Source organism: Oncorhynchus nerka, linkage group LG28 (genome assembly GCF_034236695.1).
Source record: "Oncorhynchus nerka isolate Pitt River linkage group LG28, Oner_Uvic_2.0, whole genome shotgun sequence".
Classification (NCBI taxonomy): domain Eukaryota; kingdom Metazoa; phylum Chordata; class Actinopteri; order Salmoniformes; family Salmonidae; genus Oncorhynchus; species Oncorhynchus nerka.
In genome coordinates this window covers 51,539,720-51,553,653 of record NC_088423.1, presented here as the reverse complement: position 1 = coordinate 51,553,653, position 13,934 = coordinate 51,539,720, and the positions used below count along the sequence as shown (strand labels likewise).

Here is a 13,934-nt window from a genome sequence, read left to right as displayed (position 1 = left end):
GGTGTGATGGCACTGGATGAATGGCACGACAATGGGCCTCAGGATCTTGTTACGATATCTCTGTGCATTCAAACTGCTATCGATAAAATGCAATTATGTTTGTTGCCTGTGACTTATGCCTGCCCGTACATAACCCCACCGCTACCTTGGGCACTCTGTTCACAACACCATACACGATGTCTGCCATCTGTCCGGTGCAGTTGACACCGGGATTCATCCGTGAAGAGCACACTTCTCCTGCTTGCCACTGGACATCGAAGGTGAACATTTGCCCAATGAAGTTGGTTACAACACCAAACTGCAGTCAAGTCAAAACCCTGGTGAAGACGACGAGCACACAGATGATTTTCCCTGAGACGGTTTCTGACAGTTTTTGCTGAAATTCTTCAGTTGTGCAAACCCACAGTTTCATCAGCTGTCCGGGTGACTTGTCTCAGACCATCCCGCAGGTGAAGAAGCTGGATGTGGAGGTCTTGGGCTGGGGTGGTTACACGTGGTCTGCGGTTGTGAGGCCATGTGGACGTACAGCCAAATACTCTAAAATAACGTTGGGGGCGGCTTATGGGAGAAAAATGTACATTCAATTCTCTGGTAACAGCTCTGGTGGATATTCCTGCAGTCAGAATGCAAATTGCATGCTCCCTTAACTTGAGACAAATGTGGCATTGCATAACAAAACTGCACGTTTTATATTGGCCTTTTATTGTCCCCAACTCAAGGTGCACCTGTGTAATGATCATGCTGTTTAATCAGCTTCTTGATATACCACACCTGTTAGGTAGATGGATTATCTTGGCAAAGGATAAATGCTTACCAACAGGGATGTAAACACATTTGTGCACAACATTTGAGAAAAATAAACTTTTTGTGTTTTTTCTGGGATCTTTAATTTCAGCTCATGAGAAATGGGACCAACATGTTGCATTTTATATTTCAGTTCAGTATAGTAATTTTTCTGCACTTTAACCTATCAGTCATGTTGCCTGAACTTCAACAATGACATTCAGCTGGTGCTCATCTCCCTAATTTTGTATTCCCTTTAGAGGAAATATGCACTTTGGTCATTGCTGAAGTCTTCCCTGAAGATTCTGGAAAATTCACTTGCACTGCAAGCAACAAATATGGAACTGTATCCAGTATCGCTGCACTAAGGGTGAAAGGTAACGTCACTGGCTTACAAAAGTTTAGACTTGGAAGTTCTATTCGTAAGATAATATTTGAAGACTGTTTACAGTGCCTCGTGAAAGTCTACACACACTTGCATTGTTTTCAAATTTTTCTGCCAAAAATTCTAAAAAAAAATTTTTTATCCACAGTGAAAGAAAAATTATAATTTTTCTGAAATTAATAAAAATATAAAACAGTCCTGATTGCAATGGTCTTCAAACTCTTTTCTGTGGCACATCTAAATAAGTTCAGGAGCAAATATTTTCATACAAAATCACACAACAATCTGTTTGTCAAAGTTGTGGTTATCAGGATTTAAGAACAACTTTACCTGTCTCTGGAAGGTCCCTCAAATTGATAGTAAATGTCAAACAATGATTCAACCTCAGAGCCACCAATGAGCTTTAAAAGCATGTCTGGGATTTTTTTTCTCCCACAGGCATAGATCAGGGGTCTCTAAGAAATAATTCCAAGACACTGAATATCCCTTTGAGTATGGTCAAGTATGGCAATTGGAAACTCCTCAACGACATCACTATGAGTCTTAGGATTCATTGGCTGAGCTGAGAGAAAACTGTGCATTGATTAACAACATTGCATTCACTCCACATTACTGGCTTTTATGAAAACGTTTTTAAAAAAGAAGCCTGTCTTAAAAAATCCACTCCAAATCATCAATTATTTACGTTAAGTAATACTGCAAGACAACATTGCAAATAAATTTACTTTTTGGCCTAAATTAAAAACAAAAATGTTTGAGTCATTTTCAAGTATTGTGGTGGAAGCATCATGTTATGGGTATCCTTGTCACCGGCAGGGACTGAGGAGTTTGTCAGGAACAAAATAAATATGATAGGTTCAAAGCCCAGGTAAAAAAGTAAGAGGAAAACCTACTTCAGTCTTCTGAATACCTAACCCTGGAAATTAGTTTTATTTTTCAGCGGGTCAATTTTACAAATTGTAATGCCAAAGACACAACATAAGGGCTTTCCAAGAGGTGTTAAGTGCTTCTGAGTGGTCCAGCCTCAGCCCTGACTTAAATCTGATTTTAAAAGCAGGTTTGAATATTGCTGTCCATCAATTTTTCTGAACTTGAGCAATAAAATACAATAAAAAAAGACAATGGATAAATGTTGCCCTATTAGTTGTGCAAAGTTGGTAGAATCTTATTAAAAATCATTCACACAGCTGTAATTGCTGCCAAAGGTGCTTCCACCAAGTATTAACTCAGGGGTGTAAAGATGTACGCAATCATGCCATGTTTGTTTTACATTTTTGTATAAATTTAGAACATTTTCTATAATTGTTCTCTCACTTTGAAAATGTGGAGTAGGTTGTGTAGATTAGAAGGGGAAAATCAACGCAATCCCATTTTAGAGGTAATTTCAAGGCAGCAAAATGTGAAAACTTTGAGAGGGATGTTTAGACTTTCACTTGACTTTGTACCTATCCTTCTCCCTGTACCTCATTAGGAAATGACAACACCAACAACAACCACGTGAAAACTCTCGTAGGCACTTTAACAATGGAGTCCACACAAGTTCCAGAGCCTTCTTCATCAGATCTCACTCTGCCCAGACTAAAGCCTCAAGCTGAGGCTCTTGTCACCAACAGCATCAAGCCTCACTCCAGCACCATCCGCCTGGATCCCTTCAGCTCCAGCAATTTACGACTGGAACCTCTGAGCACCAGTACCCTCCGTGTAGACCCTCTGAGCTCCAGCATGCTGCGCCAGGTGCCTATCAGCCCCAGCATGCCCAGCCTGGATCCACTAAGGCTGGGCAGCAGCCTCCGTATAGGCACCCGTAGCTCCAACACATCTCATCTGGACCCACTCTACCTGAGCACCCCTCACCCAGACCTGCCTACTAGCTCCAGCGGGCTATGCCCGGAGCCCCAGAGCAGTGGTGAGATGCCCAAGACTGACCAGGGAGACTCCAGAGCCTTTTCAGTGTTACCTGACCCTCCCGTTGGTCTTTGGCCTAAGGTGGAAGGGACTCCTATCCATAAACCTGAGCCCCCTCCCCATGTAAACCTCCCTGATCCCCCCAACTCCTCCTGCCTTAAGCCTGGGGTTCTGGTTAACCACAACGGGCCCAGGTCCAGCTCCAGGGCAGGCCTCCGTGTGCACTTTAAACTGCCTGAGGATGAAACGGAAAACCAGAGTGAAGCATCCAATAGCCATTCATATGAAGATATGTCGCAGTTGGCCAATAAGGAACCACCTGCAGTACTGGCCAAGCCCAAACTGTAAGTATTCTAATTCTCAAGTATTTTTCAACTTATCTAGGATCACTTAACTTAAGACAAATCCTAACATGATTTAGGGCCAAATGAACAACCAATCAGACCACAAACTATTTGTTTTATCACCATTGTGTTTCCCAAATTTTGCACCTGCAATTGATTTTGTTACGAGAAAATATGCTTAATTATAAAAGTAATTCTATAAAATGTTTGGTCTCAGTCTTGTGGTGTATTTTTTCAATTGCGGTCCTTGTTTTGAAATGAAGAAAGCAGCTTGAGTTGTTTGGGCTGTATTTAAAACAGTAAACATTGAAGGTGGGAATGTCTCCTCCTCCTTTCTGTTCGATCAAGGCACTAAGATGATATGTGTTCTGCATAGTGTTGATAATAATAATTGATTGAGGGACAATACGTTATTGTCTTGTTTTCACTCTACATTATCAAAGTGACTGATATTGAATAAGAAGCTACAGAACATGCATCTCAGTAAGGGCATTAAAACTCATTTAAAAAGTGCTAGAATAATGCAATGAAAGGTCTTATACCAAGCTTGATACAGAACATTACTGACATTTCCAATTGCAGATCTGAGTGTGTTTAGAGTCTGAATGCTCCCTGGATACTCCTAGACATTAAAAGGGCAGACTATTTCTCAAACTTGCCCCTGAAAGACACATTGTGCTCATTACTTTTTACGGAACTGTCTCTCGAGTATTTGTAGTTATTCGGGTGAGGAACACATTAAGACAAACATATGGTTTAATTATAGCCTGGTCTCAGATCTGTTTATACTGTCTTGCCACCTCCTAGGGTTTGGCGTGACAAGGATTTATGAATTGGCAAGACCACATAAACAGATCTGGGACCAGGCTAGTTTTATTATATCAAGTTTTCAACATATTCCATCTCTGTTTTCTCAGAGATCCTGTCCAGCTGCAGCTTCTGCACAACCAGGTGCTTATGGAGCAGCAGCAGACTGAGACTGAGCCAAACGGAGCCACCAAGAGCCAACCGGAGGCATCTGCCTGGCCAGCCCAGACACACCACGAGTCCCAGGCACAGACCCAAGCCCAGCCTCAGTCAAACCTGCCCCGTTCATCTACCCCCATGCTCCTGCAGACCACCCATGCCGCACCCATACTGACCACAGCCCCAACACCCTTTCTCAACTCCGCCCCTGTGACCAGCTTGAACACTACCCCTACACCCCAGCTAGACACTAGTCCCCCTGCCCACCTGCTAAACATTGCATCTGCACCGCTACTGAACCCATACACCACCCATTCCTATTTTACTTCTTCACCCCTGCTAAACACAAGCCCTGTACCACCAAAGAACACTACCTCTGCAACGCTACTGAACACAGCCCCTCCTGCACCAGTTATGGGTACCCTGCCGTCCCTTCCTCAATTGAAGACAGCTCCTTCTTGTATGAGCTCCCCTCCATCTGCCTCTCTGCTGAGAACTGTTCCTGCACCACACCTGTACACCAGCCCTGCATCCCCACCCTATATGACCCAGCAAAACACCACCCATTCTTCCCAGCTGAATTTAACGCACTCATCCCTGCCTAAAGCCATTCACGTACCCAAGTTTAGCACACCTCCCACACCTCATCTGAATACAGCCCCCACAGCATCTCTCAGCGCCATCCCTGCAGCTTTCAACAAAGCCCCCACAACCATGCAGAACACCTCCCCCACTCCCCTGCTCAGAACAACCCACGCCTCCCTCCTCAACCTGGCTCCTACGTCACAGAGCTTCAACTACTCTAGGCCAAAGGAGTTCATCACTGCCCAGACTCCCCTCTCTCCATTTAGGAGTCCCTCTCCTACAGAGTCCCCCGTTCCGTTGCTCCACAAGCTGGCTGCCGAGCTCAACTCCTCCAACCCCAACCAGTTCTCTCCGCAACCCAGAGTCTTACCCACCAGAGTCCTCAAGTCACCCACCAGCCCCTTCCTTCATGTCCTCCCCCACCTCCCTGACCATGTTGCCTGCTGCCTACCTAAACTCTGTGTTCGCCCTGCCACAGCAGTCGCCCCCGCAGGCAGCGTCCCCGACCTCCAGTACCTCCAGCCCCATCCAGAACCATGTGGCCTTCCTCAGCTCTGTCCTGCCCTCTCTACACACCACACAAGCCACCAACTCTATGGGCCTGCCCAGGAGTGCTCATAGGTAAGACCCTATGATTCCTGAATTCCAGAAAGTTCCCAGTTTTAAAAAAAAAATCCTGATTGGAAGATTACTAGAGGGAAGGGAATAAGCAGGGGCGGAATCCTCTTACTTCACTATTCAATTCATTGTGTTTCAGTTTTATATATTGTAAAAATACATTTTTGCTAATTAATTTGTTTTGATCCACAGGCCACCTCAAGGCATACTGAAGAAGTTGCCTACAAGCACTCGTCCTATTTTAGATTATGATATTCGTAGCAGCCAACAAACTCTCCTCCACGATATTGAGAAAAAGCTTAGGTTCAATGAAGATTTAATGCGTGGTCATGTACAACAGGTATATGATATGTCCCTTCAATTGTACTGTTATGCCGTGAGGCACATACTGTACCTTCCATTATAGATTGGGTGAATGACTGAATATGTAACTAAATGAATGAGTTATGCAGTAATAATATGGCTTGGAGTGGAACCAACAAATGAACAGAGGGATCTCAAATAAATAAAGCATTCTTCTTCTACAAATTCTTTTCAACCCAACACCTGTTTGAATACCACGTTCTTCAAACATTTGAAAAGAATACAAAGTGGAGACTGCATGGTGCATTCTCACTTGCTTCCAATTTGCTATTCTGGAATTCTTATTACAAATTCATTAAAGTGACAATGTGAAACAATCTGGAAGCAGTGAGAACACACATTCATCTAAACTGAGCGATCAGCAGAGCATCAGCGAGCAATCCTTTTCCAATCATTCATTTTCCATATTCATTCATCATGTACTGTATGTGTCTCATATAACACCATGCATATCATATTAGTCACACATTACTCACACATTAGCGGTAGTGATGCCTGTGTGTCTCTGTGTGTGTCCATGGGTGTGTGTGTTTGTTCATTCGTGTGAGTGCATTTGTGTTGGTGTTCATCATTCATCCCTATCCTCTCATAGAAGCCGACTACTTATGAGGGGAAAACAGCGAGCAGACACCTCGGACCAAACATTCCCGCCACTGTCTTTAACTATGACGAGGTACAGCGAACATCTCTCTCCCAAGCATTGCTTTGCTCAGAACATTCGGTAACACTTTACATTAAGTTGCTCTTATATCTATGCAGAAACACTGTATTTACGCCAGTAACGACATTGGATAAACATGTTTATTCCTAGTACTTCAGTAATTGCAGAATGGGGGTTGAATGTTTTTTGTAACCCTTACAAAAAGAGATTGGACTTTTGAAACTGCCTTAACTGCAATTGACTGTGGTATTTTGGATGCAGTAATTCCGGAATAACTGCACACTAACTGCAGTTACACTGCAAAATTACTGTAGTAAAAAAAACTGTTATTTTGTGCACAGTAATTGCAGCATACTGCAGTTATATTTCACACTAACTGCAGTTATACTGCACTCTGACTGCAATAATTTTTCGTTAGAGAGGAGTAGTTCCTTATTCCACTTGCATAATAACTAAAACCATTCAAGCCCATTATAATTGTTTATTTGTCTAATTTTTCAAATGACTGAATATTTAAAACAAACAATATACTTGCAGTGAAGCCGCTCAACAACTACAGTACATCACATTAGTGATCTAACAGCCTCACATTCAGAGAGACACACAGAAGCAACCAGTGCTCAAGCACACGTCGACAGATCTTCCACCAGCCCTTCAAGATTCCCGCCACAGTTCCCCAAGACCCCCGCACAGAAAAAATAAAAATACTATAATTCTCCAAACCATTCCTAGTTGATCACCAAACATGAAAAAAACTATGATAAAGCCTTGCATTCCTATTTATTTGATCTGTTTCACAATGTTGGCAGTAGGTGCACTTCATTCAGCAGCCCGAGCACCAGGATGGCAAGGTGTTACCATTTGGAACCATTTCATGTTTCTGAAGGTAGACCTCCGCCTATCCGGCAGTTCCAGAGAGCAAATCAAGTGCACCTATAGGACTCTAACGCTGGCCAAGCAGATAGCTCAGATCAAGAGTCTGCAGTTTCCTTGTGCCATATAATGTAAAATGATGCCTGAAATCCACAGAAAGTTGATAATGTGAGATTTCAAAGCTTTTACAACCATGACGAGAGAGACTCAATGAATACAGCAAACAGCTGCTGTTTTTAGTGAGTAAGTTCATGTTTAAGTTGTTATTCAGCACTGTTAATACTTTGTTCAAAACTTTAAAAGCCATAAAATGTGCATTCTCCCTACTTCCACTCCCACTACAACCAACACTGCAGCTACAATTAATGAGTATAGCGAAGTGTTTCGATATGCTTGCAATGTTATTTGCGGCTTGTGTCTTATTTAATATCGAGGAACATTTCAGTTTCTTTAGTCATAGGAGTAACATCATGAATTGGTGCATGATGCAGTGCGACATACACTACACGACCAAAAGTATGTGGACGGCTCGTCAAACATCTCATTCCAAAATCATCGGTATTAATATGGAGTTGGTCCCCCCTCTGCTGCTATAACAGCCTACACTCTTCTGGAAGGCTTTCCAATATAAGTTAGAACATTGCTGCGGTGACTTTCTTCCATTCAGCCACGAGCATTACTGAGGTCGGGCACTGATGTTGGGCGATTTAGGAATGCCAGATGGTGAAGCGTTATGCAACCAAGGACAGACGATTTTATGTGCTTCAGCACTCGCCAATCCCTTTCTGTGAGCTTTTGTAGCTTACCACTTCTTGTTGAGCCGTTGTTGCTCCTAGATGTTTCCACTTCACAATAACAGCACTTACATTTGACCGGGGCAGCTCTAGCAGGGAAGACATTTGAGGAACTGACTTGTTAGAAAGGTGGCATTCCATGAAGGTGCCATGTTGAAAGCTCCAGTAAGGCCATTCTACTGCCAATGTTTATCTATGGAGATTGCATGGCTGTGTGCTCGATTTTATACACTGGGTGTGGCTGAAATAGCCGAATCCACTAATTTGAAGGGGTGTCCACATACTTTTGTATATATAGTGTATGTTTCACGTCAGTTGGAAGACTGTCCCCTTTTCTCAGCGGAGGGAGGGAGAGAGGAGGGACGTTGAGTCGGGTGAGAGGCAGTCTCACCACTGCTCCCTCCCCACAGACTGACCATCAGATGCAGGTCATCAGTCCAGTAAAAAAAAAAGCTCATTATTATGCTCACTGAGCTGTGCCTCACAAGTAATAGAACAAATGATCTCTTACCAGTGTGATCATAGACCAACAATTTTGAAATATAATTTCTAAATGGTCTGAGAAGAACAACATTAGCAAGGCAATTCAAGCGTAGCCAATGTGCAGAGATAATGTATTGGGCCGCCCTATAGCCTGGTTAATGTTGCATAGTCTTGTTTAAAAATGATCTGAGCGGTAGATCTTGGCTTGCATTTTGACTGAGTGATCCTGACTCAGCAAAGGTTGGTGACCACTGATTTAAACGATTTCTAAACTGAAATATCGACCAAACTCGTGTTATGTCTTAAATAGGCTGAGGTACTGTATATGACATTCTAAGATGTGAGCAACCTTCTACCTTTCTTGCGTATAAAAAAACATTTATTTAAAATACAAGATTTCAACTGAAGCCATGGATCCCATCTGTTATCCCTCTGAAAGTCATTATGTTGTAATGTTGTCATAATTTCTATACATCTCAGACAGCACTACCATTACCACTAGCATTACCTGTTCAGTTCCATTACCAAAAAAATGTGTGTTTGCAATTATTTAAAAATATATATATCTAAGTATCAACTGAAGATCTGCCTAGAAGGCCAACATCCCGGAGTCGCCTCTTCACTGTTGATGTTGAACCTGGTGTTTTGCAGGTACTATTTAATGAAGCTGCCAGTTGAGGACTTGTGAGGCGTCTGTTTCTCAAACTAGACACTCTAATGTACTTGTCCTCCTGCTCAGTTGTGCACCGGGGCTTCCCACTCCTCTTTCTATTCTGGTTAGAGCCCGTTTGTGCTGTTCTGTGAAGGAAGTAGTACACAGCATTGTACGAGATCTTCAGTTTCATGGAATAGCCTTCATTTCTCAGAACAAGAACAGATTGACGAGTTTCAGAAGAAAGGTCTTTGTTTCTGCCCATTTTGAGCCTGTAATTGAACCCACAAATACTGATGCTCCAGATACTCAACTAGTCTAAAGGTGGCCAATTGAATTGCTTCTTTAATCAGAACAACAGTTTTCAGCTGTACTAACATAATTGCAAAAGGGCTTTCTAATGATCAATTAGCCTTTTAAAATGATAAACTTGGATTAGCTAACACAACGTGCCATTGGAACACAGGAGTGATGGTTGCTGATAATGGGCCTCTGTATGCCTATGTAGATATTCCATAGAAAATCTGCAATTTCCAGCTAAAATAGTCATTTACAACATTAACAATGTCTAAACGGTATTTCTGATTAATTTGATATTATTTTAATGGACAAAAAATTGCTTTTCTTTCAAAAACAAGGTGACCCCAAACTTTTGAATGGTAGTGTACGTATACACTGAAATTCCACACTCTATACACTGACTCAGTGAATGGGTTCATCAGGAAGTGCATAGATGATGTTGTTTCCACTCTGGCGATTAGAATTGATCCAAACCAAAAAAAACACGTGGATAGATGGCAGCAACACCTTCACCCGCTTCGAGGAAAACAACATTGAGCCACGACGTGGTCCCCCTCTGCTCACGAGGACTGTGTGCTCTCGTTGTTCGTGGCTGATGTGAGTAAGTAATTTAAGAGTGTTAACCCTCGCAAGACTGTCGGCCCAGACGGCATCCCAAGCCGCGTCGTCAGAGCATGTGCAGACCAACTGGCTGGAGTATTCATTGGCATATTCAATCTCTCCATATCCCAGTCTGTTATCCCCACTTGCTTATATCCAACATTGGTCCTGTACCCAATAAAGCGAAGGTAACTGAACTAAATGACTATCACTCACTTCTGTCATCATGAAGTACTTTGAAAGGCTAGTTAAGGATTATATCACCTCCACCTTACCCGACAATCTAGACCCACTACAACCCAGACAGGAAGATCACATCAGTGACTCAACCCACTCAAGTGACGCACCCCTCCTAGGGATGGTACGAAAGAGCCCCAGTAAGCCAGTGACTCAGCCCCTTTAATAGGGTTAGAGGCAGAGAATCCCAGTGGAAAGAGGGGAACCGGCCAGGCAGAGACAGCAAGGGCGGTTCGTTGCTCCAGAGCCTTTCCGTTCAACACTTTAGGTTGAGACCGAGTTTGCGTCTCTTACATGGGTAGGCAGATCATTCCATAGAAATGGAGCTCTATAGGAGAAAGCCCTGCCTCAAGCTGTTTGCTTAGAAATTCTAGGGAGAATTAGGAGGCCTGTGTCTTGTGACCGTAGCGTACGTGTAGGTATGTACGGCAGGACCAAATCAGAGAGCGAGGTAGGAGCAAGCCCATGTAATGCTTTGTAGGTTAGCAGTAAAACCTTGAAATCAGCCCTTGCCTTGACAGGAAGCCAGTGTAGGGAGGCTAGCACTGGAGTAATATGATCACATTTTTTGGTTCTAGTCAGGATTCTAGCAGCCGTATTTAGCACTAACTGAAGTTTATTTAGTGCTTCATCAAGGACTTTAGTGCTTCATCAAGGTCTTCAGCCACCCGAGTCACGGCCTGTTCACCACGCTACCATCTAGGAGGAGACAGTACAGGTGCATCAAAGCTGGGACAGAAAGACTGATTAACAACATCTATCTCCAGGCCATCAGACTGTTAAACAGTCACCACAGCTATTTCATGTCTCTCCAGAGATATTCGATCTGGTACAAGTCCTGACTCTGGCTGGGCCACTCAAGGACATTCAGAGACTTGTCCTGAAACCACTCCTGTGTTGTCTTGACTGTGTGCTTAGGGTCATTGTCCTGTTGGGAGGTGAACCTTCGCCCCAATGATCTCTCTGTACTTTGCTCCGTTAATCTTTTCCTCGATCCTGACTATTCTCCCAGTCCCTGCCACTGAAAAACATCCCCACAGCATGATGCTGCCACCACCATGCTTCACCGTAGGGATGGTGCCAGGTTTCCTCCAGATGTGATGCTTGGCATTCAGACCAAAACGTTTTTGGTTTCATCAGAACAGAAAATCTTGTTTCTCATGGTCTGACAGTCCTTTAGGTGGCTTTTGGCAAACTCCAAGCAGGCTGTCATGTACCTTATCCTGAGGAGTGGCTTCCGTCTGGCCACTCTATCATAAAGGCCTGATTGGTGGAGTGCTGCAGAGATGGTTGTCCTTCTGGAAGGTTCTCCCATCTCCACAGAGGAACTCTGGAGCTCTGTCAGTGACCATCGGATTCTTGGTCACCTCCCTGACAAAGGCCCTTCTCCCTCAATTGTTGAGTTTGGCTGGGTGGCCAGCTCTAGGAAAAGTCTAGGTGGTTCCATACTTCTTCCATTTAAGAATGGAGGCCACTGTGTTTTTGGGAACTTCAATGCTGCAGACATTTTTTGGTACACTTCCCCAGATCTGTGCCTTGATACAATCCTGTCTTGGAGATCTATGGACAATTCCTTCGACCTCGTGGCTTGGTTTTTGCTCAGACATGCGCTGTCAACTGTGGGACCTTATATAGACAGGTGTGTGCCTATCAAATCATGTCCAATCAATTGACTTTACCACAGGTGGACTCCAATCAAGTTAATCATTGGAAACAGGATGTACCCGAGCTCAATTTTGAGTCTCATAGTAAAGGGTCTGAATACTTGTAAGGTATTTCTGTTTTTTATTTGTAACACTTTTTGCTTTGTCATTATGGGGTATTGTGTGTAGATGGATGAGGAAAAACATATTGAATCAATTTTAGAATAAGGCTGTAACTAAACAAAAACATTTGGGGGAAGGGGTCTGAATTCTTTCCGACTGCACTGTATATTTATATTCCGGACTGACATTGCTCGTTCTGATATTTCTTAATTTATTTATTTAAACTTGTTTTGTGCATATTGTTGTGTATTGCTAGGTATTATTACTGCACTGTTGGAGCTAGAAACACAAGCATTTGCGATAACGTCTGCAAATCTTTGTATGTGACCAATAAACGTTGATTTGATTCCAATGTTCTTCATTGCATCTCAATTAGGAAAATTGGAATTGGATTGACTCCCACCATGCCTTTAACACAATATCACCATTGCTAAATGGTGAAATGGTGCTCTGGGTCTGACTCCTCTGTAAATCTACTCAAGTACTGTAAACACTCTCCAAAACTGTTTCTGAAATGTATCTCCATTCCATCTCGGTAAAGTATTTGATACGATATTTCAATTGGTAAATATGTTTCCTTCATTACATGCAGGAGTCTCTGCCATTATATCAGGTGTCATACTATTTTTATTCCTGCCATAGTATTATTATTTGCAGCATCTTGATCTGTTTATTATAATTATTTATATTATATATTGATATGATACCTAGATATTTATTATAATAGTGACGCTCTTTTTAGTTTTGCTTAAATTTAACCTACGCAAGGAAAGCACTTTAAAGACTTACACTATTGGCATGACTACTGCAATTATTTTTATAGAGCGGCCTTTCTTTATTTTAGGAGTACAAAGTGTCCAACTTTGAGCAGAGGCTGATGAGTGAGATAGAGTTCCGTCTGGAGCGCACGCCAGTCGAGGAGTCAGATGACGAGGTACAACACGATGAGATCCCAACAGGGAAGTGCATCGCTCCCATGTTTGGCAAAAAACTGAAGAACTTCAGGGCCATGGAGGGTGTGCCTATGACGTTCTCCTGTAAAGTGGTGGGGATCCCTGTACCTAAGGTGAGACAGCACATTTCTGTTTTTTAAAATGTGTTATCATGTCACCCAGAATGTGTTTTTAGCAGAGGTTTTCATCTAAATTGCCTTATAGTATAGTGATAACAAAGATTTTTAGTATGTGTATGTGATCCTGTCAGGATTTTATCTGCCAATGCCAGGGAGGAAGGACAGAGTGCTCTGCTTGATTGGGTTTCTCTGTTGTATTATATTCGGGGGGTCGTCCGGGATCTGGATTTAGGTATGGCAGTTCATCTGTATGTTCACCATACAGTGAGTGGACATGTACTCAACATTTGTTAGAAATCTTCCTCGGTCTTCAACCCATTTCAGGTTTACTGGTTCAAGGATGGCAAGCAGATCTTGAGAAAAAATTATCATTATAAGAAGATACGAGAGGGGGACGGAACCTGTGCCCTACACATAGAGGTCACCAATAACGACGATGATGGCAACTACACTGTCCTGGCAGCTAACCCCCAGGTAACATAACCTCCTGTAATTGTTTCACTCTTATACAACTTTCCCCTTTGCCAAATCTGATTTGCTAATGAAT

At 42.8% G+C, this 13,934-nt stretch overlaps 1 protein-coding gene across 1 annotated transcript in view; it reads left to right on the top strand.

Moving 5' to 3' along the window:
- LOC115113396 (myopalladin-like) overlaps positions 1–13,934 on the top strand; it is a 51,657-nt gene that overhangs the window by 29,234 nt on the left and 8,489 nt on the right. Inside the window, 8 exon segments of the mRNA XM_029640980.2 lie at positions 1,044–1,160; positions 2,640–3,417; positions 4,335–5,367; positions 5,369–5,589; positions 5,779–5,926; positions 6,542–6,622; positions 13,160–13,381; positions 13,712–13,861. Of these exon segments, the coding sequence (XP_029496840.2) occupies positions 1,044–1,160; positions 2,640–3,417; positions 4,335–5,367; positions 5,369–5,589; positions 5,779–5,926; positions 6,542–6,622; positions 13,160–13,381; positions 13,712–13,861 (2,750 nt within the window).